Source organism: Orcinus orca, chromosome 6 (genome assembly GCF_937001465.1).
Source record: "Orcinus orca chromosome 6, mOrcOrc1.1, whole genome shotgun sequence".
Lineage (NCBI taxonomy): Eukaryota > Metazoa > Chordata > Mammalia > Artiodactyla > Delphinidae > Orcinus > Orcinus orca.
In genome coordinates, this window is record NC_064564.1 from 56651186 (window position 1) to 56674780 (window position 23595).

Here is a 23595-nt window from a genome sequence, read left to right on the forward strand (position 1 = left end):
CACCCACCCACGGAATCCTGCCCAGTTTCACTGAATGAATCTGTGCTGAGAGGACATGTCTTGACCTGTGATAGAGCTGAATCATTGGGGTCATAAAGTATATGCAAATGAGATGAGATTAATAAAGTTTTTCTGGATTTTTAAAAAAGAACCAGACACATTAAAAGCCTTATAAACTGAAGAACTAAGGTGGTACTTAAAAACAGCCCCCTAGAATCTCCTCTTTTCCTTTAAAGGCTGTGACCAAATTTCAGAGGGGCCAGGTCTCCTCTCTCCTCCCTTCTGAATGCTGGACATCTTGTCTGAATTTGAATAAAAATCTTTCAGGATGGGAATTTGTTCCAAGAAAGGTTCAGGAAGAGTTTGAAGTTTCTGGAAAAAAACTTGTGTGAGTATGAGTGTGGGTGGGTATAAGCAATGTGTGTGTGCACCTACGTGTATGTGTGTTTGCACGCACGTGGGTGTGAGGGTGTGCACACGTGTGCCTGTGAACTCGTTTGTATGTGGGTGTGTGTGTGTGCACGTGTGTCGATGCCCGTGTGTGGTGTGTTTGGGTGATTGTGTGTATGGGGTGTGGGTGTGTGCCCATGTGTGTGTCTATGAGCGCGTGTGCCTGTGCACTGAGGGCGGGAGAGGCAGCTTCAGCTCAGCCAGTGGCGGAGCAGTTAGTACAGAACTAATAGTGAGAAAGGAAGCTGGGGAGAGACTAGGAAGAGACGCAACCAACCTTATTAACGAAAGCTCAGTTTTGTCCCTGCGGACCCAGCCAGCAGAAGGGACTGGAGAGCTTGGCTCTCTGCCAGGGAGGTCGGGCTCCCTGCAAGCAGTTGCAGGCATCCTTGATCATGCCCTTCTCCCAGGGAGCCCTGAGCTTGGCAATCGGGAAGTTTTCAAAGCCGCAGAAGCTGCAGCCCCGGAGAAGACCAGCAAAGACAGTGGAGTGTGTATGTGACCTTCAGTTTTCTATTTTCTTGTTGGGTGGGTTAATGGATTTTTAGTACAAAGAAAGCTAAAACTCAGCTGACCTGAAAGACTGGAATTTCAGCTCTCTTTCCCTCCCTGGGCTGTTTTTCCTCCCCCTTCCTCTCAAAGCCCTTTAAACCAGAGATTACCGGGTCAGTGACTCTTATCCTGCCTGCCTGCGCCAATGGTTTCTAGCTCTTTGGCTTGGCAAGGAAAACCACTACCTGTAAGTATCTGCTTTATGTATTTCCTCTCATCTTGACTGTGAATGTTCTGCTAGAATGCCCCAGAGGTTATCTGTGTGGTAGCTTCACTGGAGTCTGCTTGCAAAAGTTTAATTCTCATGTAAACTCCCAAGGTGGCAAATTGCGGTGTTAAAAAGCCATATGCCCCAAGTGGGAGGCTCTTTATTATGTAACGCAACTTTATAACTCTCTTCTGAATCCATCCCCAGTAGCACTCACCAGTGAAATAAACATTTGTCCATTCTGTAATTGTCCCCCTCAAATCAGAATATTTCTTTTCAGCGAAATGAAATGGCAAAAAGAAAAGATGCCAAAATTAACAAAATGGATAATATTCTCATGGTATAAAGATATAGAAATTTGGAGGAGGTGATTTTTGGGTACCTTTGCTTTAGTTTAGTTATCTTTGGATATGTATTTCTTAAAGCATGGTTTCTGTTTTTATGGGGATGAGAGCCGGTGTTGGAGAGGTAACGAAATAATATTGTTCTGAAGTTTCTGACCGATTTTTAAGCTCTTTCTTCTCATTCCTCGGATTTGGTCCAGAGACTTTGGTGCTGTAGTAAATAGTTTCCTTTAGTTGTCATCTGGATCCCCAAAATAATTTTCAAGGCATTTAATTTTTGTTTCTGTTTTTTTTTTTTTTTTTTAAACGATTGTGTGCAGTCTTCTTGTGTGGCGTGAATTAGAAAGCTTCAAAAGAGCATTTCCGAGGGCTGGTTGGAGTTTATGGCCTGGGAATCTTGCTGGAGAGATTAACCTTTTCAGGACTGTTTCACAGACCAGAGCTAGAGATCCAAATGCTTTTCAGGTTTCTGCTCCACAAAACTGATACCACCATACGCTGCTCCGGTTAAAGCTTGAAGATTTGCTTCTTAGTCCCCTGCCTTCGTGTGATACAAGTGCCTTCAGCATAACACTAAGAAAACGTTAACTACTTTTCCTCTTTCTCTCCATCCGAGGTCCTCATAACCCAGTGTACCTAAGAACCACTTGGGTGCTTGGTGTAAGGCAGGTGCTTAGGCCACACCCCGAGAAGAGTTTACATTTTGGGTAGAGCCGAGAATTTACCCAGGTGATTCTGATGCAGGCGCGATCACACTTGGATTAGCAGTGTTCTGCATCGTCCGTCCTTGGCAATTAAATTCTTGTCACGTCCTTGGTTAATGTTAAACCTCATACCTAAATAATAAACTTGAGTTTGAGCTGATGTTGAACATAAGTTACATGAAGCATGGTTTGGCATGCTTGGCCGGCAAACCAGAACTTTTAACCAGCTCTCCCACCAAACTCTTTTTTTTTTTTTTCCTTTGCTCCCCCTTTCCATCCTGCCTCTCCATTCCCATGAGTGAGAAAGGGAGTGAGGGAAAGGTACCCCAATTCCATGTGGCTATGTGGTCTGACCTGCTCTGCATGGATAAGCTATGTTTGTCTTGGAAACTTTAAACCCAAGGGTATTCTTAATTCTTTATCAACTTGCAGGGGATACTGTGCTCCTGGGGCTGAGTTGGGCAGAACTGAGCTGGATTATTTCTGGGGACCGTTCAGGAGTAGTTTGATTCCTAGAAATTTGTTTTGATGGGACCAACCCACAAGGATCGGGAGAGATAGGAAATGATACCTCCATCATGCTGAGGTCCTCGTTTGACAGCATATGACAGTAAGAACTCAGCTTCCATCCCCATCCCCAATGACATTGAATGGCTTGTATATTTATAGTAAAAAGAAAATAGGATGTGGTCACCAGTGCCCCTTCCTTTTTTTCCCTCTCCTCATTCCAAATATTTGTAGGTGTCTGCTAGATGGCAGGCACTGTGTTAGTACCAAGGACTTAGAAAGATCAGTGTGTATAATATGGATAGACTCTGTCTTCTTGGTGTTTCACATCTTAGGTGTTGCTAACCAATCTTGGATGAATCACCTATTCTTTTTATTTATTTTTTCACATTTTACAACATCTTTATTGAGATATAATTTCTATGCCATGAAATTCACCATGAAATTCATTATAAAATGTACAATTCAGTGGTTTTTGTATATTCACAAAGTTGTACAACCATCACCACAATTTGTTTTGAACATTTTTGTCACTCCGGGAAGAAACCCTATATTAACAGTCACTCCCCATTCCTCCCCACCGCCTCCCCTAGGCAACCCCTAATTAATCTATTTTCTGTCTCTATAGATTTACCTATCCTTGACTTTTCATATAAATGCAGTCATGTAATACGTAGTCTTTTGGAATCACCTATTCTTGCTAACCTTCTCTTCCTCTGTTAATATAACAAAAGGGTTGAATTCGGTGAGTTTTGATATCTTTCTAGCTCTGACATTCTGACATTGATGGATATAGCTCAGTTTCACTGTTTGCTTTGACAGCAGGCCCAAAGATTTGGCTTACAGCTTTTCTTAAAAATTTTTTAAAATACCCTTTAATTTTTTTTTTCTCTCACAAAGAACCAAGACCACTGATCTAGTGAGTTAGACAAATGCCACCTTTCAGAGCACACAGTCATTCCACACAATGGGATCCTGTAACTCTCTAGAAAGGCTTTTTCCCTGGACCAGGTTACATGGGATGGCAGCCTCTTATCTTGTCTGAATCTGGTGTTGCTCCCCCTTTGGAGAGCTGGGTGGTCTGAACAGGGCTTGCTGGCTTCCATACTTGCACAGCTTGCTCCCTGACCCTTTCATTCAAGTGATTTAATAGCTTTTGTACGACTAGGTGAGAGGCTCAAACAGAGACCTTTGAGGGGCTGGAGGAAAAAAAAAAAAACAACTCCCTAATGAAATCTCGCCTTTTGTCTGTACTCGAGTTTCTCTCACTGCAGTGACTGGGGCAACATTTCAAAGGGTTCTAAAACTTGGCCATCAAGATAAGAATATCAAAATATAGCTGTGATCTATGTATTTTTCTGACAAACATAGCCTCCAGCTGTCTGAAGATACTGTGTTTGGATGGGAAAGTGCTCACTGGAGGACAGAGTACAGGGATCTTGCAAAGTTAGGATATTTTTGACAAAACGTTCTTGGCTTCTCATTGGTAAGCTTAATGGAGATGGCAAAATAGACTTTGGTTTCCCTTTTATCCCTCCCTAGTTCTGGATTTGCTGATACGGCGTCAAAATACTCCTTTGGGGCATCATCAAAGGCTGCCAAGATTGTCACTCTTCACTCTCAATTTTATCCTTGAAACCTTCCTATCTGGCTTCCTTAGAGACGGGGGCAGGTAACACTCCAGGACTCACTAAGCTCCAAGTCCTTCCACTGGTGCAGTCCACTTCCCTGGGATCCCATCTCTGCATCCTATCAAGTGTTACCAGCTGCTCAGTCCTTAGAGATGCTTCCTGAATCCTTCTCTTACAATAAATAAACCGGGGCTTTGCCTCATGAGGTCACGCTCAATGCCATGGCATTTTCATTCCAAAGTCTACATTTCTTGTTAGCACAAAAATTCGTAATAAATTATTGATATATTTCTTATAAATTATTGATATAAGCCCAAATCATTAAGTAGTTAGGATAATTTCAGAAAGGATCAGAATTCCCAGATGAGGATTCATCCAAATGTTTAAGAGTTGTTTCCTATCAAATCCTGTTCATTGCCTAGATTTCCTTTTTTTTTTCTGTGAAAGTGATTCTTCTCATAAAAACAACACAGCAACAACAGAAGAGCAGTGCTTTAGTTCTCTTTTGTTATAACATGGTAGGATGAAATAGTTTGTCAAATAGGCATTAGTGATTTTTTTGAAACCAGAAGGTAGTGTTGATAGGAGAGCCCTATCAAATATTGAATCAGAGTGTGGTGTAGTAGAAAAAAAGAATGGCCTTTGAATAAATTTCAACTGGGTTCCAACCCTAGGCTGTGATGTTCTTTGGTTCTGTGATGTTGGCCAAATTACTTACTAGTTTCCTTGGGAGTAAAACAAATACATTTATACTTACCTCACCAGGTGTTTGGAAGGGCTAAAAGACATTTGGAAAGCACCCAGCATGGTGCATGACATATGATAAGTTCTCAATAAATATTTCTTCTTTAGGAGAGGACTAACAGGTGTGAAGGCTGGAAAGAATCAAACATGTGGCGAGCCAGGCAATTTATAGGTGAAAAGAAAAGGGAAATGGGAAATAGAACTTTCTTCCAGACCTCATGGACTGGGCAGGATAGATCTCCATCCACCACTTCCTCTGCCTATAACTCTGGGCAGCAGCCTTGTACTCCCTTGATTCCTTCTTCCAGATTAAGTGGAAGCATGAAACAAATCCATGAGCTCACACACTACCAAAGGGATTTGTTAAGGAGAAAACAAAGGCAATGTGAATATCATTCTGTCCTTTTCTTCCTGACTCTTCAGAACTGGAGACTTGTATAGCCATTGCACATAAATATCTGAGGAGAAGAATCATTTTGTTTCTCTTGGGATTTTTCTCCATTGTAGCAAGTGGCCTAACCTCAGGGGAAAGTATTTGTTTGAGATTTTGAAACTCTGCAATTGCCCCATGGTCAGCCTACGAGCTATCACCAAGTGGAAAGACACAGCCATTCAAGCATGTGGTGTGAGCTCTTGCTCTCCCTCTCTGTCTCTGTCTCTCTCTGTCTCTCACTCTTCTACCAGTTTTTCTTTTGAGTCCAAAGTTTGCATTGGGGTAAGTCAGTCTCTCAACTGATAACGTATTGATCTTCTCTGTGCCAAGCCCTGTGACCAGGACTGGAGATGTTTGAGTGAGCAGAACAATTATGGTTGTTATCTTCAAGAAGCTTACAGACTAAGGTCAAAGGCAGACATGTATAAATGACTGCAGATAAACATTTAAATGCCTGTAGGTGTGCAACATGTGGTAAGGGGTATTGCGGGATTCTATGCAAGCAGTTAAAACTGGTCTGGGAGGTTGAGACCTGAAGGATGGGTAGAATTTAGCCAAATGGAGTGGTAGGTGGGAGAGGGGAAAAGGGCATTCATGGCAGATGGGACAACATGGATGAAACATGTAAAGGCCTAGAATGGGCAGTGCCGCGAGTTTAAGGAAGGAACGAAGACCTGAGTGACTAGCTTGTCCGTGGCAAGGAGGAGAGTCGTGTGAGAAGAGGCTGGAGAGGTGGCAGGGGGCAACCATACAGGGAAATCCAGTCTCACAGTTAAAAGGGACCCCAGAAAGCACCTAACCCACACTCCCTCCCTGAGACAAAGACCCCTTCCTGTGTCTGTACCTCAGCCCTCACCATTACTGGACAGCTCTGAAGGAAAGTTCTTTCTGAGGGGAAGCTGAGATTCACCCATCCTCCCTGTTTCTGCACACAGGAACCACAGAATAAAGTCACTCCTCCTGCAGGTGTTTGAAGACAATTTTCTTTTTTTTCATAAATTACTGCCTGAGTAAATCTTCTCTTTCCCATATATTTGCAATTGATTTTTGGGGTTGTAAATTTATATGTTCGTGCTTGTTGAAAGTGAACTTGCTGGCTTCAGCCCATCATTCCAGTCTCCATTATCCAGGACGTCGATCTTGATTATGCCCTCAGTGGTAACAGTTAACCTTCCTGGGTTTTTGCTGTCTGTGAATCAGATAAGCTTGTTTCTATATCTTTGTTTAGGAATTTGGAAAATTGTTTAACCAGAAGGAGCCAAAAATGGAGCTATGGGCACCACTCAAGATGTTACTCACAGAAATGTCCAGGTATAAATGAGAAGAGCTCAAAGATGTTAATGTGTGTTGATAGTCTTGTTTTGACAAGAATGCTAAAAGCACAGTTCAACTATCATTGCTGATTTCATTTATTGATACATGTGTTGAATGTGTATCACATGCAACAGACAGTTCTGTCCTCCTGCTTTCAAAACACATAGTCACACCATCATGTAGGATATGATAAATGCCCCATGATGGGTTTCAGTAAAATGTGACTTTTCTGCAATCGCAGAAACCAAATGGACTGATCAGGTCTTAGGGCATCTTGGAGGAGGCATTTCACAAGGCATTGATATGTGAGGAAGATTTTAATAAGGATGGAAGCAAAGACATGCAGGGGGCAGACATGAGCAGGGGCTTACAGGTGGGAAGTGTCAAGCAGGTCACTGTGAATGTGTAACTGAGGTTACGGGAGAGGGAGGGCTGTGATTTGGGGCTACATGAGCCTAGAGGTGATGGCCAAAGACCATGGGAGTGGATATGTAGTGAGAAGCCAGTTGAAGTCAGATTTTTTTTAAATGTTGTATTTTCAATGATACAATGTGACCAAGAGAGGAGAAAACAGAGGGTGGAAAGAAAAGGAAGAGAAGATAAAAGAGAAAGAAGCATTGGTGAGGTAGAAGGAGAAGCGGGGAGTATACTGAGTCCATAAACTAGGGGAGAAGAAATTGTGCAGAAAGTGTGGGTGTAGCGCATTGTTGGGCGCTATAGAGATCAGAGAGGATTGTTGGAGAAAAGTTCAATTTGCTGTAACAGTTAGGTCACTGGCAGCCTTTGAGACAGCTATTTCAGTGGACTGGGGGCAATCAAAATCAAGGGTCCTTTTAGGAAATACAAGGCTGGTGAAGGAGTGGGTAGAGACAGCATTTTAAGGAGATAGGATAGTTGGTCAAGACAAGGTATATAATGGGAAGGGGGAAAAGAAAATGTTTGATGGGGATTAGTAGTTAATAGTCGCAATAACAATGTGCTTAGATGTGCCCACCCTAATGACGTCATTTTAATTTTCCTCCTTACAGACTCTATCTCTAAATATAGTAACATTCTGAGGTACTGGGGGTACCTCAGGAATTCAATATATGAATTTTGGGGGAACAAAATTCAGCCTATAACACCATACCAGCACATCAAGGCCTCCTCCTGGCATTAATTAGCTGATCTTCCAAATTCTCTAGACATTACTGCAGCAAAAGAAAATAGAATGAAACCTGTAGCCACATAAACCCACATTTAAAAATCAGTTTAGTTTCTGCTTTATAGATGTTAAAAAAAAAATCAGTTTATAGTGCACTCTGGATTTAGAGTTTGTCTTCAGGATGAGGTGACAGAGAAACTTCCTCAAGCAGGACTACCTTTGCACTTTCTGGGTTTTTTAATTTAAAAAAATGGTTTTCTATAAGTTTGCAAACTTTGGGCTTAAAGGTTTTCTTTCTGCAGGAATTCTTAGAGCCTTTAGTAAGCTCATATTACATTGTAAATCTTTAAAAGAAGATTTTGGCATTCTGTGCTTCACATATATTTGGATATAGAAGACTTATGCGGAAAACTTTTCAACGTCTCCAACATGTGCATTTTAAAAAACACAGTTTGAAAAATGTGGCCTTTATCAGCCAGATAGACATTGAAGTGTTGAAAAATCTAGGAAAGGAGACCTTCTAATGAGTTTGTGTGGTGGTCAAAGATTCATCTTTGCAATCTTGCCCTGGATGGTACAGCCTGAGGGATACTTTCTCTCCACAGAGTGAAAATTAGGGTGTCAATTAGTACCATCTTTCCAAGTAGCATGCATCGAGAGCCTCAAAATAAGTTTTACACCCTTTGATCTTATGATTCCACTTCCAAAAACTATCAGAAGGAAATAACTAGAAAAATAAGCTGATTTAATGAAGGATTTTTTCATCACAATCTATTGACATAGTAACTAGTTCAACACCACAATGGAATGACTCTAGAAATCCATGTAGAGGATGTAGTGCACAGATGAAAAGTAAGATCACAAGGAACGTTTAATAATACGGAAAATGGTTAGAATAGAATGTTATGTAACTGGAAAAGAATGGTACACTACTCTTTTTGTAGTGTGGTTCTAATTAAGTTTAAAAACTGTAGATACATATACTTACTTATGAAAACCGAAGGGCATTTTCTTTGGGTGTTGGGAAAGTGTAATGTTTTCCTTTTCTTTATGTGTGTATATTTTTATCCTTTAGTTAATGAGCATGTATTTCTTTTATACACATAAAAGGAAGTTATTTTCAGAAAAAAACAGGTAAATAGATAAAATGAAGGATACGGACTAGTTGATTTCTGAGTTTTCTCGTAAACCACACATCTGTGATTTAGATTACAGTTTAGAAAAAGTTGCAGAGTGAAGGAAGCAGAATGTTATAAACAAAATCAACATGTATTTTATTAATTTAATAGACTGGAATTTTGAAGTGGCCTGTTTGCTTTGAGGCCTTTAAACTGTGCTTGTAGTGTAAGGAGTTGGAACACTCAGATGCTGGTAGGCAAGGTATCTGCATTAATTATATGTTCTTAAAGTAACAGCTACTTCCTTGAGAGAACATTGCCTCCACTGAAATATTTATTTTTGTAATTTATTTTATTTATTTATTTTTGGCTGCATTGGGTCTTTGTTGCTGTGTGCAGGCTTTCTGTAGTTGCGGTGAGTGGGGACTACTCTTGCTGCACTGCGCGGGCTTCTCGTTGTGGTGGCTTCTCTTGTTGCGGAGCGTGGGCTCTAGGTGCGTGGGCTTCAGTAGTTGTGGCACGTGGGCTCAGTAGTTGTGGCTCATGGGCTCTAGAGAGTAGGCTCAGTATTTGTGGCTCACGGGCTTTGTTGCTCCGCAGCATGTGGGATCTTCCCAGACCAGGGATCGAATCCATGTCCCCTGCATTGGCAGGTGGATTCTTAACCACTGAGCCACTAGGGAAGACCGCCTCCAGTGAAACTTTAACTCCTGCAACAGCCATCAGTTGCTGTCTGGGACCATAAAGGAAGTTGTTAAGGGTTTGCATACTGTAGGAAAAAGACTCCAGGGATAGTGAAGGAATTGCAAAGAGTATATGATTTTGTTGTAATGCAAAGTGGTATAATATAGCAGTTAAGTGCACAGGTCCCGGGGTCGGCAAATATGGGTTATAAGACGCTGGAGTCAAGCTGATGACTTTAGGCAGGTAACTTAAACCTCTTTGTACCTCATTTTCCAAATCTGTAAAATCGCTGTCTACTTCCTAAAACCGTTATAGGAATTAAACAAGATAATGTATGTAAAGTCCTTTGAACAACGCCTAATCCATAGGAAGCACTTAATAAATGTTCGTTTTTATTATGATTATGATGTCACTTCCTTAAGTCACTGTTTATCTATAAAATCAGAATAATAATAGGAACTGCTTTATAGGTTTGTTGTGAGAAATAAATGAAAACAAATATATAAAGAATGTAGCCCAGTACCTGTATACAGTAAGTAAAAAGTACTAGTAGACATAAAATGAGAAAAGGAAGATACAGTCAGCCTTCCATATCTGTGCATTCTACATCCGTGGATTCAGCCAACTACGATTGAAAATATTTGGAAAAAAAACTCCAGAAAGTTCCAAAAAGCAAAACTTGAATTTGCCTGGCAACTATTTACACAGCATTTACCTTGTATTTACAACTATTTACATAGCATTTACATTGTATTAGGTATTATAAGTAATCTAGAGGTGATTTAAAGTGTGTGGGAAGATGTTCATAGGTTATACGTAAACACTTCGCCACTTTATATAAAGGACTTGAGCATCATCGTGGCGTTTGGTATCTGTGGAGGGTTGGGGGGTTACTGGAACCAACCCCTGTGGATACTGAGGGACAACTGTACTATAAATTGTTGAGGAAAATCAATCTTAGAAGAAAATCAATCTTAGAAGTCTTCTTCTCCACGATTCTATTCTCCCCGGAAATCCTGTGTTGGGTAAGATCGCCACGGATTCTCCACCCCTGTGGGGGGCATTGAACAATTAAAGCTCCATAAGAGGTGATGAGCTTCTTGAAAGAGAAGAACCTGTTTTGTATTTGTGTGTTCCCAGGGCTGCTTTTGCAGTGAGACTGTCAGCATAGAGGAGGACAGAGCCCTTCCCCAGGGTGCCAGAGACCTGCTTCTCCCAGGCTGTGCTGCCTCCGGCTGTGACCTTGGGCCAGCCTTAGACTGACTCCTTGTTGCTTATGACAAGGTGCAGTTAGACTTCTCTGTCTCTCTCAGGGAAGGAAAGTCAGAGGAGGCAGTGGATCTGAAGTCCTTGGTAAAATCTAAGTCTTAATTTCCTCAACTGCTACACAAAGAAGAGAGCCACTTTCTCTGAGTTTAGACAGTTAGTTGTTCCCTTGGGGGACCGTTCTCCTCATTTCCAGTTCATTGCTCTTGGGTGAATCAATTTATGTCACATATGATTCGGAATCATTTCAGTTATTCTATGGATAATTATATGCAGCTATGAGTTTATGCCTGAAACTTTTACATTTGATTCATATGAATTATTTTGGAAATCAATTTGAGTGAAAATCATGATGATTGAAAAAATTCATTATAAGTAATTCCACGATGGCTTCTATGTTTCTTCTGACTGGTATTTTAAAGACTTTAATGTAGAATACAAGTCACGGGCTTTCTTATCAATCTAGTCAAGGATATCAGAATCTCTGTTTGAGTGGGTGGGAATGGGTTGATCCTGAGTTGGCTACTTCTTTTTTTACTCAAAATGCCACTTCTCTATTAGTTTATTTTCTTTCTTAAAGACTATAGGGTACTTGTAGGATCTGAAGCTGTGAGTCATGAGGTAATAGCTTCAAGCACAGGGAAGATAAAATGTTCCATTGTTTACATCATCTTTGGTTGATTGGTAATAACTACCTGGAGTGCTGAGAAGAGTATCAGACCAGTAGGAGTTCTGCAAATAGCAAAGCAAGCCAGCAAAAGGTTAGGATAGATTATTGATATCTTTTGTTTTTTAAAAATTAATTAATTAATTAATTTTTGGCTGCGTTGGGTCTTTGTTGCTGCGCGCAGGCGTTCTCTAGTTGCGGCAAGCGGGGACTACTCTTGCTGTGGTGTGTGGGCTTCTCATGGCGGTGGCTTCTCTTGTTGCGGAGCACGGGCTCTAGGTGCGCGGGCTTCAGGAGTTGTGGCTCGCGGGCTGTAGGCACGTGGGCTTCAGTAGTTGTGGTGCACACGCTTAGTTGCTCCGTGGCATGTGGGGTCTTCCCGGACCAGGGCTTGAACCCGTGTCTCCTGCATTGGCGGGTGGATTCTTAACCACTGCGCCACCAGGGAAGTCTGATTATTGATATCTTGATATCTGTGCTGGGTGCAGGATGGGGAAGGTGCTTCTCTTGTGTCATGTAGCTTCCATTGTAAAATTCCACAGAGGAACAATAGTAAATATGATTATCTTCAGGGCACATCGTTAACATTGACCATCAAGAAGTTCCATCGCAGAGAGAGCCTGGGAGGACAGCTGGGATCCTGCTTTTCCTGTTGTGCACAGATTACCTAAGATAAATGACAGGAGTACCATGTTTATATCAGCATGGAGAATACATCCTCCTGTGGTTAAACTGAATGTGTAATTATGAAATGAAAACCAGCTCAGCTATACCAGATGAAATGTTACTGAATCATTTTCTTCTGTTCAGGAATTTACTAAGAAAGAAAGAAATTTACTAAGAAAGAACACTTTTTGAATTTTTATAAGGAAGAACTCAGAGCAGGATGGTTTTCCACTTTCCAAAACATCTTTTCACTTTTTTGTTGGCTTGTAGAGATATCCTTCGAATACATGATTTCCACATGAAGAAAAAAGGCAAGGGTGGGAAATGGCCTGTAAGAGCATAACTGATTTGCAGGATGACGTGAGGATTGTGAAATGCTGAGAAGCAGCTGAATCACACAAGCAAGCAGACAGGATTTGTTTCTATTGCAGCATCAAATTAAGTCCCATGTGGCTAAAAGTCAGTTGGTTTACAAGCTCCCTTGTAGAATCTGGCCACCTTTCTACTTCCCTTCCAAAGCTCCCACTGATTCTGCTGACGCTGTGGCTGCCCACATCAGTGACGAGAGCAAGCTACAGACAGCTGGATTCTGAGGATCTGACTTGGCCCTATGTTGGGATTAAGCAAACAGAGTTCTCAAGATGTGTTAGGTTTCCCACTAGGGTGTTGTCAAGTAAATGTTGGCTGCCTCTGGACATTGTAATTTTGTACCAGAAACAAGACAATTCTGTCATCTTCTTTGGTGGAGATAAAAAATCCATCATCATCTGAAATCTTGTTTGACTTAGAATCCTGATTTCCATTGCTATTGTTCTGTGTGGTTTTTGTTTTTTTGTTTGGCCTTTTCTCTCTCTGTTCATCCAAATCCTTTTCTCTTTCCCCTCCACTGCCACCTTCTTCATGTGAAAAATCAGAGCAATATTTTCCATGGAATGTCTACGTACTTGGCATTTCCTAACACCAACAGAAAAATGCAAGCGCAAAATTAGAATGTAAATAAAACACAAATAAAGCATACTCTTTTTGATCTTTATGGCACCTAATTTGGTAGCCCAGTTGATTGAAGGCTGAGTTTTGTTTGATTTTGAACTTAGAAATTGTTACTCTTGTACTGTTTACCTCCCAGCAGTGTTGAGGTAATACTGAAATATTAGCATTCAGTTTCTTACTTCGACCTCCTGTTTTAAGACTGTGAGGAAGAAAAGGAGAAATTTTGAATGTCATTAAAACACACTTTGACTTTTACTGAACCTAATTCTGCCCCCTTCATCCAGGACCAGGTCCTGCCATTCTGTTTTTCTCGAGACAAGCTTTACCCTCTTATTCCTTTGACATATTTTGTAATAATAACATTACATTTATATGGGGCTTTGTAGTTAAGAAAATATTTCCACATGGACTATTTCGTTTGGCCTCATGGGGGAACTGGAACAGGCAAGACAGATGGCCCCATTTTTGAAAGAGAAAACAGATGTTCAGAAGAACCAGGGTTAGAATCCAGGTCTTCAGATTCAGGTCTTCCCTTCCCACATCACTGTGGCACGGGAAGCCACAGAAATAGATTTCCTTTTCTTTCTCTCTTGTTTCTTCCTGGTAGATGAACATTAGAATCTTGGTCTTTGACCTTATCTGCTCATTAAGGACTTACTATGCTATAATTAGAGAATGAGCTATTTCCCCATATGCTGTAGGTAAGAAGTTAAAATATTTACCTGATTTGTGACTAAACAAAATTAACAAAAATTGAAGAATAAGGTAGTTATTAACAGTGTAAAGTTATACTGGTTTATTATGCCCATTGGAAGGTCTTGCATTTTCATGATTTTAATGATTTCTGCACATGGCTACTGAAATATTTGTCAGAAGGTGTAGAAAAAAATGCCGTCTTTCCTGTTTAACAGTAGGTTAAACAGGAAAGAAGTTTACATTCTCTGCCATGTAAAATTCTGGCAGAGTGGGCTGGTGTGGTGACTTCACTTTGCAAATGTCCCAAACACCCAGGCTCCTTCTGGCTCACAGCTCTGCTAGCCTGAGGTGTGGCTCTCTTTTTTATGTGCAGGGCAGCCTCCTCAGTCTGGGTAACAAGAGGGAGAGAAGCATAAAGATAAATCCATGAAAAAAAAGGAAGAACGAGGTCGCTAGGGAGTGAGGGTAGACAAAAAACAGGTCCCAGGACTGGACCCTAGGCTCCCCAACATGAAAAAAGTCAGGGATTCTAGGAAGAAGCAGCAAAGGAGAAGAAGGGAGATGAGAAGAATGCCTGAGAGTATAGAGTCCTTGCAGCCTTTATGGGTTAATTTAATTCATTGAAATCTCAGAAAGCCAAGTTTTTTCTCTTATCTCTCAGTTTTGGGTGATGCCTACCCACCCTGTTGCTTCTCTTCTTTGTGAAAGCGCTGCTTTTTTGAATGATCTTAGATGCCAAAGGTGAATGGAAACAAGTTGTGAAAGTTCAACAAGCAGGTTTGCATTCTTGCCCAAACAAGCCAACCTAATTCAGCCTGAGCGTGGGCAGCATGGTCAGTGGGAGGATGGGACTGTTTTATTTGGGGACCGACACCATAAAAAACAGGCTGCTCTGTGAAGTGTGCACCCGCCCGCCCCCAGGTGTTAGGTGACATGTCACGCACTGTCTCAAAAGTGAAAGGTTTCAAACAGGGACAAGAGAATGAGCCTTCCCTTAATGTATTAGAGGTGGGCAATAGTGGCATTTTTGTCTACACCTTCTGACAAACATTTCAGTATCCGTGTGCAGAAATCATTAAAATCATGAAAATGCAAGACCTTCCAATGGGCATAATAAACTACCATTATGGTCTATCATGGATAACTAATCGTGGATATGATTGGTTCACCTAATCATATCTTGGAATTAAAGATATATTTCAATACCTTGCACTTTGGATAAAATCATTTCTGTTCTTATGGGACACAGAGAAATAATCATGAAATTCTAAGTGGTTAAAATAGAAAAAAAGACTCCACTTGTGTGAATTCTATACTTTCTATGTAATTAGCATTGCAGATGATGTATAAATGCACGTACATCTGCCGTGTCATTAGCTGTGTATGTTGAAGCTACGTTACTGGATTCCTAGTCCTTGTTACACCTAAACAAAACCCCAAATGATCACTTAGAAAAAATATCTTTTCTCCAGTTTCCACTCAAGCGTTTCTTAGGCGTCTTCATTGTCCAGCAAAGTCAAAATTGTGCCCATGTGACAAATTATTAAGCCTTTTTTTTTTTGAGTGGGTTGTACTGATTTAGAATTAATCATGTTTTCAAACAGTGGGCAAGTAATTGTATCAGCTCTCTTGCACAAATGAGGTTACAGTCCTCATTTATCAAGTGAGAAGACAAAAGCAAAGAGTTCAACAACTTTCTCTGAACGCAGAGGAGCAAACGCTGCCCGTGGCCATGAGGCGGGCTGCCTCCTGTCGGACCACACAACTGACGTCCCTGTTGGGACCCGTTGAGTCCGGAAGCAGGAGTTACCGCCGGGGAATGAAATGGCTGCATTGCCTTTCAGATGCCCCTGGAGGTCAAGTTAGTTTATTTGTTTTTAATTTAGCTGAAATTACAGGCTGGTTGAAAGATTCCTTTGTCGGTGGGGGTCTTTTGAATAAGCCACATAAACCTTTTTGTTTCTCTCTCACTTTCCTCCAACTCCTCGTCCCATTTGCAGGATTAAAAAAGCGCTTGGGAGGCACATTAATCTTGCCGGGCGTTGTCAGGAGTGATCAGCGAGTTTTATTAAAAGCTCTGGGACTGCCTGAAAGACCTCCTTGTCTGAGTTTGAAATGAAAGGGACGTGTTAAGATCTTGGGGCACATTGTCGGGACCCCTTGCCCTGCCCCTTGGACTATGAGCTGACACCCCCGGAGAAGGCACAGAAGCCCTCCTTTGTTGAAGGGATTTCACTGGTGGATGGAAACGAGTTGGCCCCTGTCGGCATGAGCTCTCTACGCTGGGGTGGGCTCGGTGCCCTGCTGCTGTTGCTCAGGCTGCTCCCAGGCTGGGCCAGCCTCACCCTCATCCGTGTTAACCGAGGGGTCAGGGTGATGAAGGGCAGCTCCGCCTTCCTGTCTCAGGATGACCTGAAGTTCGCCATCCCCAAAGAGAAAGATGCCTGCAAAGTGGAGGTTGTGATGAATGAACCAATAACCCAGAGGGTTGGGAAACTCACTCCACAGGTAGGTCATATCTGAGATTTGCTATTTAATAGTGTGTATGAATGAGAGTGTGTGATAATGTTGGGGGTGGGGGAGAGAGAGAGCGAGAGAGAGAGAGAGAGAGAGAGAGAGAGAGAGAGAGAGAGAGAGAGAGAGAGAGAGAGAGAGATCAAGCTCTTCCTTCAAGCTACCAGAGGTGAGTGTTGTAAGGTGTTCAAATCTGAAACGGTGGAGTTGCAGTTAGCGGGCATAATACTGCACTGTTTTTTCTATGCAAGGTGAAACCTGTTAAAAAAAGTTTTTTTGACGTATAATGACATATAACATTAGTTTCAGGTATACGAGGTAATGATTTGAGATTGGTCAAACCTGTTTTTTGAATGTTCTTGGGTGACTGTGGATTACAGCCTTGAAACCAACAGGAGTTACTCCTATTTATGTCAACCCCTCTGGAGGAAGGATGGTTCGAACAGATATGGATGGATGCATTTTTAAAATTAGTAATACACCAAATTGACAAGTCTTTCCAATTTATCCTCTCTTATTGACGAAATCTTGTGTAAATATTACAAAACAGCTAATCAGCCAGGAAAAGGCATAATGGTAAGGGAATCACATCTTATTTTAGGTACATGGCCACTCTATGAGAATCTTAGGGGAGAGAGAGAAAAAAACAGAGCGAGGGGGAGAGAGAGAGAGAAGTAAACGAGAGGGAGAGAGAATGAAAACGGGTTGGAGTGGGCAGTCTCCTGTGTGGTGTGATAAGGTCAGTCTTTATGGGACTATTCCTGCCCCCAAATTGTCTCACCCATGGCCAGAGTGCCTTTGGATAAGATATCAGGGTTTCAGGACATCTTTAGGACACATTTGTGACTGCAGAATAGCAAAAGTTAAACACGAAGACATTTTAATCTATTACCATCCCTTGAACGTTCCCTTGAGTAAGGGAAGAGATCTGGAAACGATATACGAAGACACTTCATTTTAAATATTCATTGTTCTTCAAAAATGTCTTCATAAAATGTTTTTTTCCCTTTAATCACTACCATGGAGACCTTGTCATTTAAGGGTGTTCTGTGCTCAATCCTTTTGTAGGGTGGAGTTACCCTCTAATTCCTTGGGTTTAGGAAAGTCTGTATTATCATACATTTGCTTAAAGAGCTTATCTTTATACACAATAGAAAATTACTTCTGGTCTTATTACTTGTTCCTACTGTGGTTTAACTTTCTTCTCAAGGCAAACAGTTTTCAGAATATTCAGTGCTGGGTATGGCTGCTGCTCCTAGCAAAATACAGCATTTCTGTTTGCTGAACTGTGAGCATTAATGTTCTTCCTCTTCCTCTCTATTTGGCTAAAAAACTATTCTATTGGCTTATTCAAAAGTGGTATTAGATGTCGTAAAGATGAACTAAAGAGACTGAGATAGATGCTAGCTCAAGTTGACATCTCTGGACATTTCCTTTACTTCCATTACAGTTATAGTCTGATTCTGAAACACATCAGAATGCTGTGGCAGGCTCTCACATTGGGAGTATGGCTCATGTGACTGTGACTAAATGTCTCCCTCCGGTTTCCTGTGAGTTTTTCTTTTGTCAGTCAATGAGCTTCAGATGGGCATCTAAAAAATGTTAGTATGTGCTCATGGACCCAGGTCACCCTGGTTTTCCCATGTGTGTGGTAAGTGCAACATCTCCCCACTTTCACCCAACATAACTTATGCTGGAAAGTGTGTTTGATTGGCACCTATAAGTTAGGGATAGAGGAGACGCCTGGGATAGCTCATGTCTGGAGCCCCAATGCACTAAATGCGATGAGTAGGTGACACGAATAGGCTCAGCAGCAGGCCGTGGAGCCCTAACTACAGGCACGGGGGTCAAAAGCAAATCCTTGGAGTTTTGGGGAGCAGCAAAATAGGACCCGAATCCTAGATGTCTGGGATCCCTGATAGAGCAGAGACCCAGGGCTATATGGAAAAAGGTGGATGCCTCATAAAGACTGATGAACTGATAATTTGGTAACCCTTCCAATCAATATATTAAAAAAATGTGTGCAACATTTATTTAGAAGTAAGGCTGAATATATTTTGTGAGATAAGAAGAGAGGAAAGATTCCTCCTTGTAGCGCACTGGGGTAATCTCTGGTCCAGCTGTATTAAGCTCTGGCCCCAAGCATGCAAAACCAAAGGCCTATTATTCACCAGATTCTCCCTCCTTAGAAAGCATTTTGGGGAGGATCTCCTGTTACTTAAACCAGCCTCTTGGGATATCCTCTCCCCATCCCAAATAGCCTATGACTTCTCAAGTGCTTCATATAGCACTTTCTATGAGAGTAATGAAAAATATCATCATTTTCAGTGATATTTTAATAGTCTTCACTATGTGGCTAGCTCTGAGGCACTGGAGAGCAAAAAGGGATCCACGTGACTAGAACTAGGTAAAACATTTATTTGGTCACAAGGATCAAGTGTTGTGATCTCTAAGTTGTCTCATTTTCAAACTTTCGCTGATTTTCTGGCAAAAATCCATTATTAGAAAGACAATGTGGAACAGAAACAACGTATCTGTCTGATTTAGGGAAGTCTGCATTGCAAGGCAAAGGGGCAGGGCTCCAAACATCCCCAAAGGGTCCTCTAATGTGCTGATTGAAAGATAATGTTTAGTGTATGTCTATCCAGAGGTACATCTGACATCTCAAACAGATTTATATCATCTAAAGTAAATATGTGATATATAGCTGCTAACAGTTATTCTGTGGAAAGGAGTCCATTAAAATGTGGAGTTTCGTTGCCTTTTGGTCAAATATGAGAACTGTGTACTATCATGAAATCTGTATGTCCGGAAAACTTTGTTTCTCAAACCACTTGGTGATCCTATTTTTTCATTATGATAATTTCAACACAAACAAAATCCCTAAGTGAAAACTGCTTTTTTGCAATATGTAGCTGTACTAAATTCAGGTTGATGCAGTTCTCCCCAGGGATTGATTTCTTATGGAGTTTTTGAAATTAAACACAGCCAAGCATAGCCAAGCCAATTATGCACACACAGACACACACACACACACACACACACATCCTAAACATTACTCTTTAATAGAGCTTACTAGTAAGTTGAAAGCAGGCTTATTTGGGCCCATTCCTAGCGAGATGACTGTATTAACAACACCCTGCTGTGTAATGAACCGTTTCATGTGAGTTGTACAGAAAATGTTTTGTTTAACATCTGTTCAATCAGTGTTTTCATTCCATTACTGAAGTTTGTCGTAGGACCAACAGGTTCATTTTCCTATTGGTTATTTGGAAAGGGATTTCACTTGGTGCACACGAGTACCTTCTGTCTCGGTAACCTTCTCGAGATAGTCAATTAGAGAAGGTTGATGGCAATATGTTTTCCTCATGTTTTAGGACAAGACTTACCCACTCACAGTACTTCTCACCCCTGACCCAAAGCAAGAAATTTCCTGGGTGGAAAAGCACCCCCGTTTAGCACTGAGCTCGCTCTTTTGAATAGGAAATGCAGAAGTAGAAAATATCTCTAGTTTGAACGAGTTTGCTGTCATTAAAGTGAGTAATGAGTTAGGAATGTGTGACAATTTAATTATAAATTGTAATTGAAAAGCAATTGAAGTGGAAAAAAACAAAGCTAGACAGTAATTAGAAAAGGATTTAGCTCTCCTTTGTTTTAGTTAGTAAATTTATGGAATTATGGTTGTCGCCTTTTATAAAAGGAAAACATATTATGAAACATAAAACAGATGTTTCTTTTAACAAAGCAGATTGTCTCTTTGTTACAGTGACTATCTGTCAATGATATGGGAAAGGTCTTTCCTTTATCTCCTTCCTTGTTGTCAATTAAAAAGAGGAACCAAAGATGTCTGTAGGAAACGATCATTTGTATTAGTGAGAAAGTCTTCTCAGGGAGGATTATGTTGTTTGTAAATGTTTGAGGCTGTAACAAGGTACAGGCTAAATAGCATGAACTCAACAGTGATGATATGTGAATACCTCGAGGGTATTTCTTAGAACTCTACCAAGTCAGATCGGGCAGAATGAGGGTCATGGTGTGAATGGAAGAGAAAACTCTTCTTTTAAAAACTATGACTCCCAGAATATAACAATTAGCAATCCTTAGTAGTTCTGAGTGAGGTGATACAGTTAATTATAATTTTGTTTGAATAGAGAAAATTGCCTTGACATTGTTATTTGTCTCATCAATCATTTCTGCTATTACATAACTAGTAAAAGCAGGCTTTTGCAAGTAAATGAGAAACATCTGTGGGTCGTGTTTGGCTCTGATCGACCACAATAGTGTCTGTAGTAAGTGGCTTCATTTTTAAATATACTATTTGGAAAAGAAAGCAATAAAAGGAGAAGAAAAAAATACAGAGCTAATACAGCGTGTTTGTATGTGGGGTAATGCATGCCTGTTTCTACATACACAGAGGTAGACCTCTCTGACTCAGTTGCTATGGTGTTGGTAAATAACATTTTGAAAGATGGAACCATATTTTAAATGTACTATACACTGGAAAAAGATAGTTATTTAGAGATAATCGCTGCTTAATTTATCTGCCTGATCTGCTTGGATTTTCATAATTTAGATATTCTCAAAGCAAAACACAGCTATATAAGCAGGATGGTCATAGGCATGGGGGTGGGTAGAGGTGGTGATGGTTAAAACACACACACACACATATACACACACACACACACACACACACACACACACAATGCTAAGAGACCATAATTTCTTCAGGCAGTACTTTACTGCTGGAAAAATTAAAAAATGTACCAGTTTTCTCACAGATATGTATCCATTTCTTCATGTGAACTAGGTCTTTGACTGCCATTTCCTTCCCAATGAAGTAAAGTATACTCACAACGGTTGCCCAATTCTTGATGAAGACACAGTGAAGCTTAGACTTTACAGGTAAGCAGCATAGAAGCATTGTTCATTCCTTAGCAGATAACCACTCTGTGTACTTCTTTTTCTTTGGATAGATATTATTATGATGAGAGTTACTAGATTTCAAACAAGTAATTCGCAGTAGGAACTGGAGACCTGAGTGGGTGAGGCAAGAATTGTAGCAACCTTTCAGTTACTTTTATTTATATCATCTTCCTTGGGGCATTTCTGTGGCAAATTATTAGCCCTCTCCTGTTTCTCTTTAGAGTTCTTGTATGGGTATCTCTGGTCATTCAATTCCCCACTTATGATAAAAAGTGGAGATTACAAACTACAAATTTTTAATGAGAATTAGGAGGAAAATATATTCCAAAAGTGAATGAAATTCTTCTTTTTGATTATCAACTGCTTATTTATTAGAAGTGCAATATCTTCTATTTTTCAACATGTTATATTTTAAAAAGGTTCAAAAAATCAATTATAGAGTTGGACAAAGTGACCATATGACCCAGCAATTCTACTCCTAAATATACATAAGAGAAATAAAAGATATATTTACACAAAAATTTATACACAAATGTTCACTGCAGCATGTCTCATAAATGCCAAAAAGTTGAAACAATCTAACTGATGCATGTGTAAACATGATGTGGTATATCCATACAATGGAATATTATTCAGCCATAAAAAGGAATGAAGTACTGATACATGCTACAACATGGATGAACCTTGAAAACATTACGCTAAGTGAAAGAAGTCTGACACAAAAGGTCACATATTGTGTAATTTCATTTATATGATATGCCTAGAAAAGGCAAATCCATAAAGACAAAGTGGATTAGTGGTTGCCAGCTGTTGAGGAAGGGGTAAATGGGGAGTGAATGCTCATGGGTGTGGATTTTTATGGTGGGGGGGGTCATAAAAATGTTCTGGAATTAGGGAGCATGACGGTTGCATAACCTTATGAATATACTAGAAACCACTGAATTATAAACTTTAAAAAGGTAAATTTTAGGGTTTGTGTATTATATCTAAATAAAAAGTTAATTTAAAATTACATAGCACAGGGAGATCAGCTTGGTGCTTTGTGACCACCTAGAGGGGTGGGGTAGGGAGGGTGGGAGGGAGACTCAAGAGGGAGGGGATATGGGGATATATGTAAACATATAGCTGATTCACTTTGTTATACAGCAGAAACTAACACACCATTGTAAAGCAATTATACTCTAATAAAGATGTTAAAAAAATATAAGCTCATGGTTATGGTATTGCTCACTTTATAGAAGCAACTGAGAATTCAGTGTAGGTGGAGTAGGCCTTATATAGATTTTACTTGGTTTTTATTGCTTTTAAGAGTATTTAAGAGTAAAATACGGCAGCATGAATTTCCCTTAAGTACTAGACTAATATGAGTCTAGAGTTTTGTAGCACAGTGAATCATCCTATAAACACTTATGATCATCTGCTCTAGGTTAGGCCCATGCTAGACATAGGAAACAAAAACATGAGGAGACATAGACTGGTTCTCATGGTCTCATGCAAAAGATGGGTCGCTAACTGTGATTCAGAATGACAAGCGCCGAAAGAGAGGGGTGAACCGAATGCTGTGCTCAGGAAATGCGATGGCACCAAAGGGTTCCTTAGGAAGCTATGCAATCAGCATACAAGGCTGTTTGAGTTTCCTAAGACTTTAAAGTTAAAAAACAAATTAGCTTCAAAGAGCTTGCTGGGAAGGGCTGGAAAAGCTAATGAATTCTAGCTGTTCCTATTTCTTTCTTCCTTGAGTTTCTGAGGGATTGGGAGGGTAGAGGAGCACACATGAAGGGCAGAGTTAGAGGACCTGTCAGGTTCCCTGGTCTTGAGGATTTAAAATAGAATATTCAGAGGAGTTGGAGGCAGAAAACCAGGGAGCATGTTTATTACCCTCTTACCTCGTCTCTAGCCCTTTTGGCAAGCTACTTGACCTCCCTGTGCCTGTTTCCTTATCTGTAAAATGGGATTAACCACACTTATGTTAGATTCCTGTGAAGACTGAATGATATACTCTTCATAGAGTTTAGTATCTGCCCGGGCCATCGTGAAAGC

At 40.6% G+C, this 23595-nt stretch overlaps 1 protein-coding gene across 2 annotated transcripts in view; it reads left to right on the top strand.

The window, feature by feature from the left end:
* The first annotated feature begins 667 nt into the window (after positions 1-667).
* FREM1 (FRAS1 related extracellular matrix 1) overlaps positions 668-23595 on the top strand; it is a 168421-nt gene continuing 145493 nt past the window's right edge. The window contains exons 1-3 of one of the 2 annotated variants that reach the window (XM_033439761.2): positions 668-1189; positions 16119-16626; positions 21440-21534. In XM_033439761.2, the coding sequence (XP_033295652.1) occupies positions 16387-16626; positions 21440-21534 (335 nt within the window). In that variant the 5' untranslated portion in view covers positions 668-1189; positions 16119-16386. Of the gene's footprint in view, positions 1190-16118; positions 16627-21439; positions 21535-23595 lie in introns of those variants that run through there. The other variant, XM_033439762.2, reaches the window with a different exon arrangement.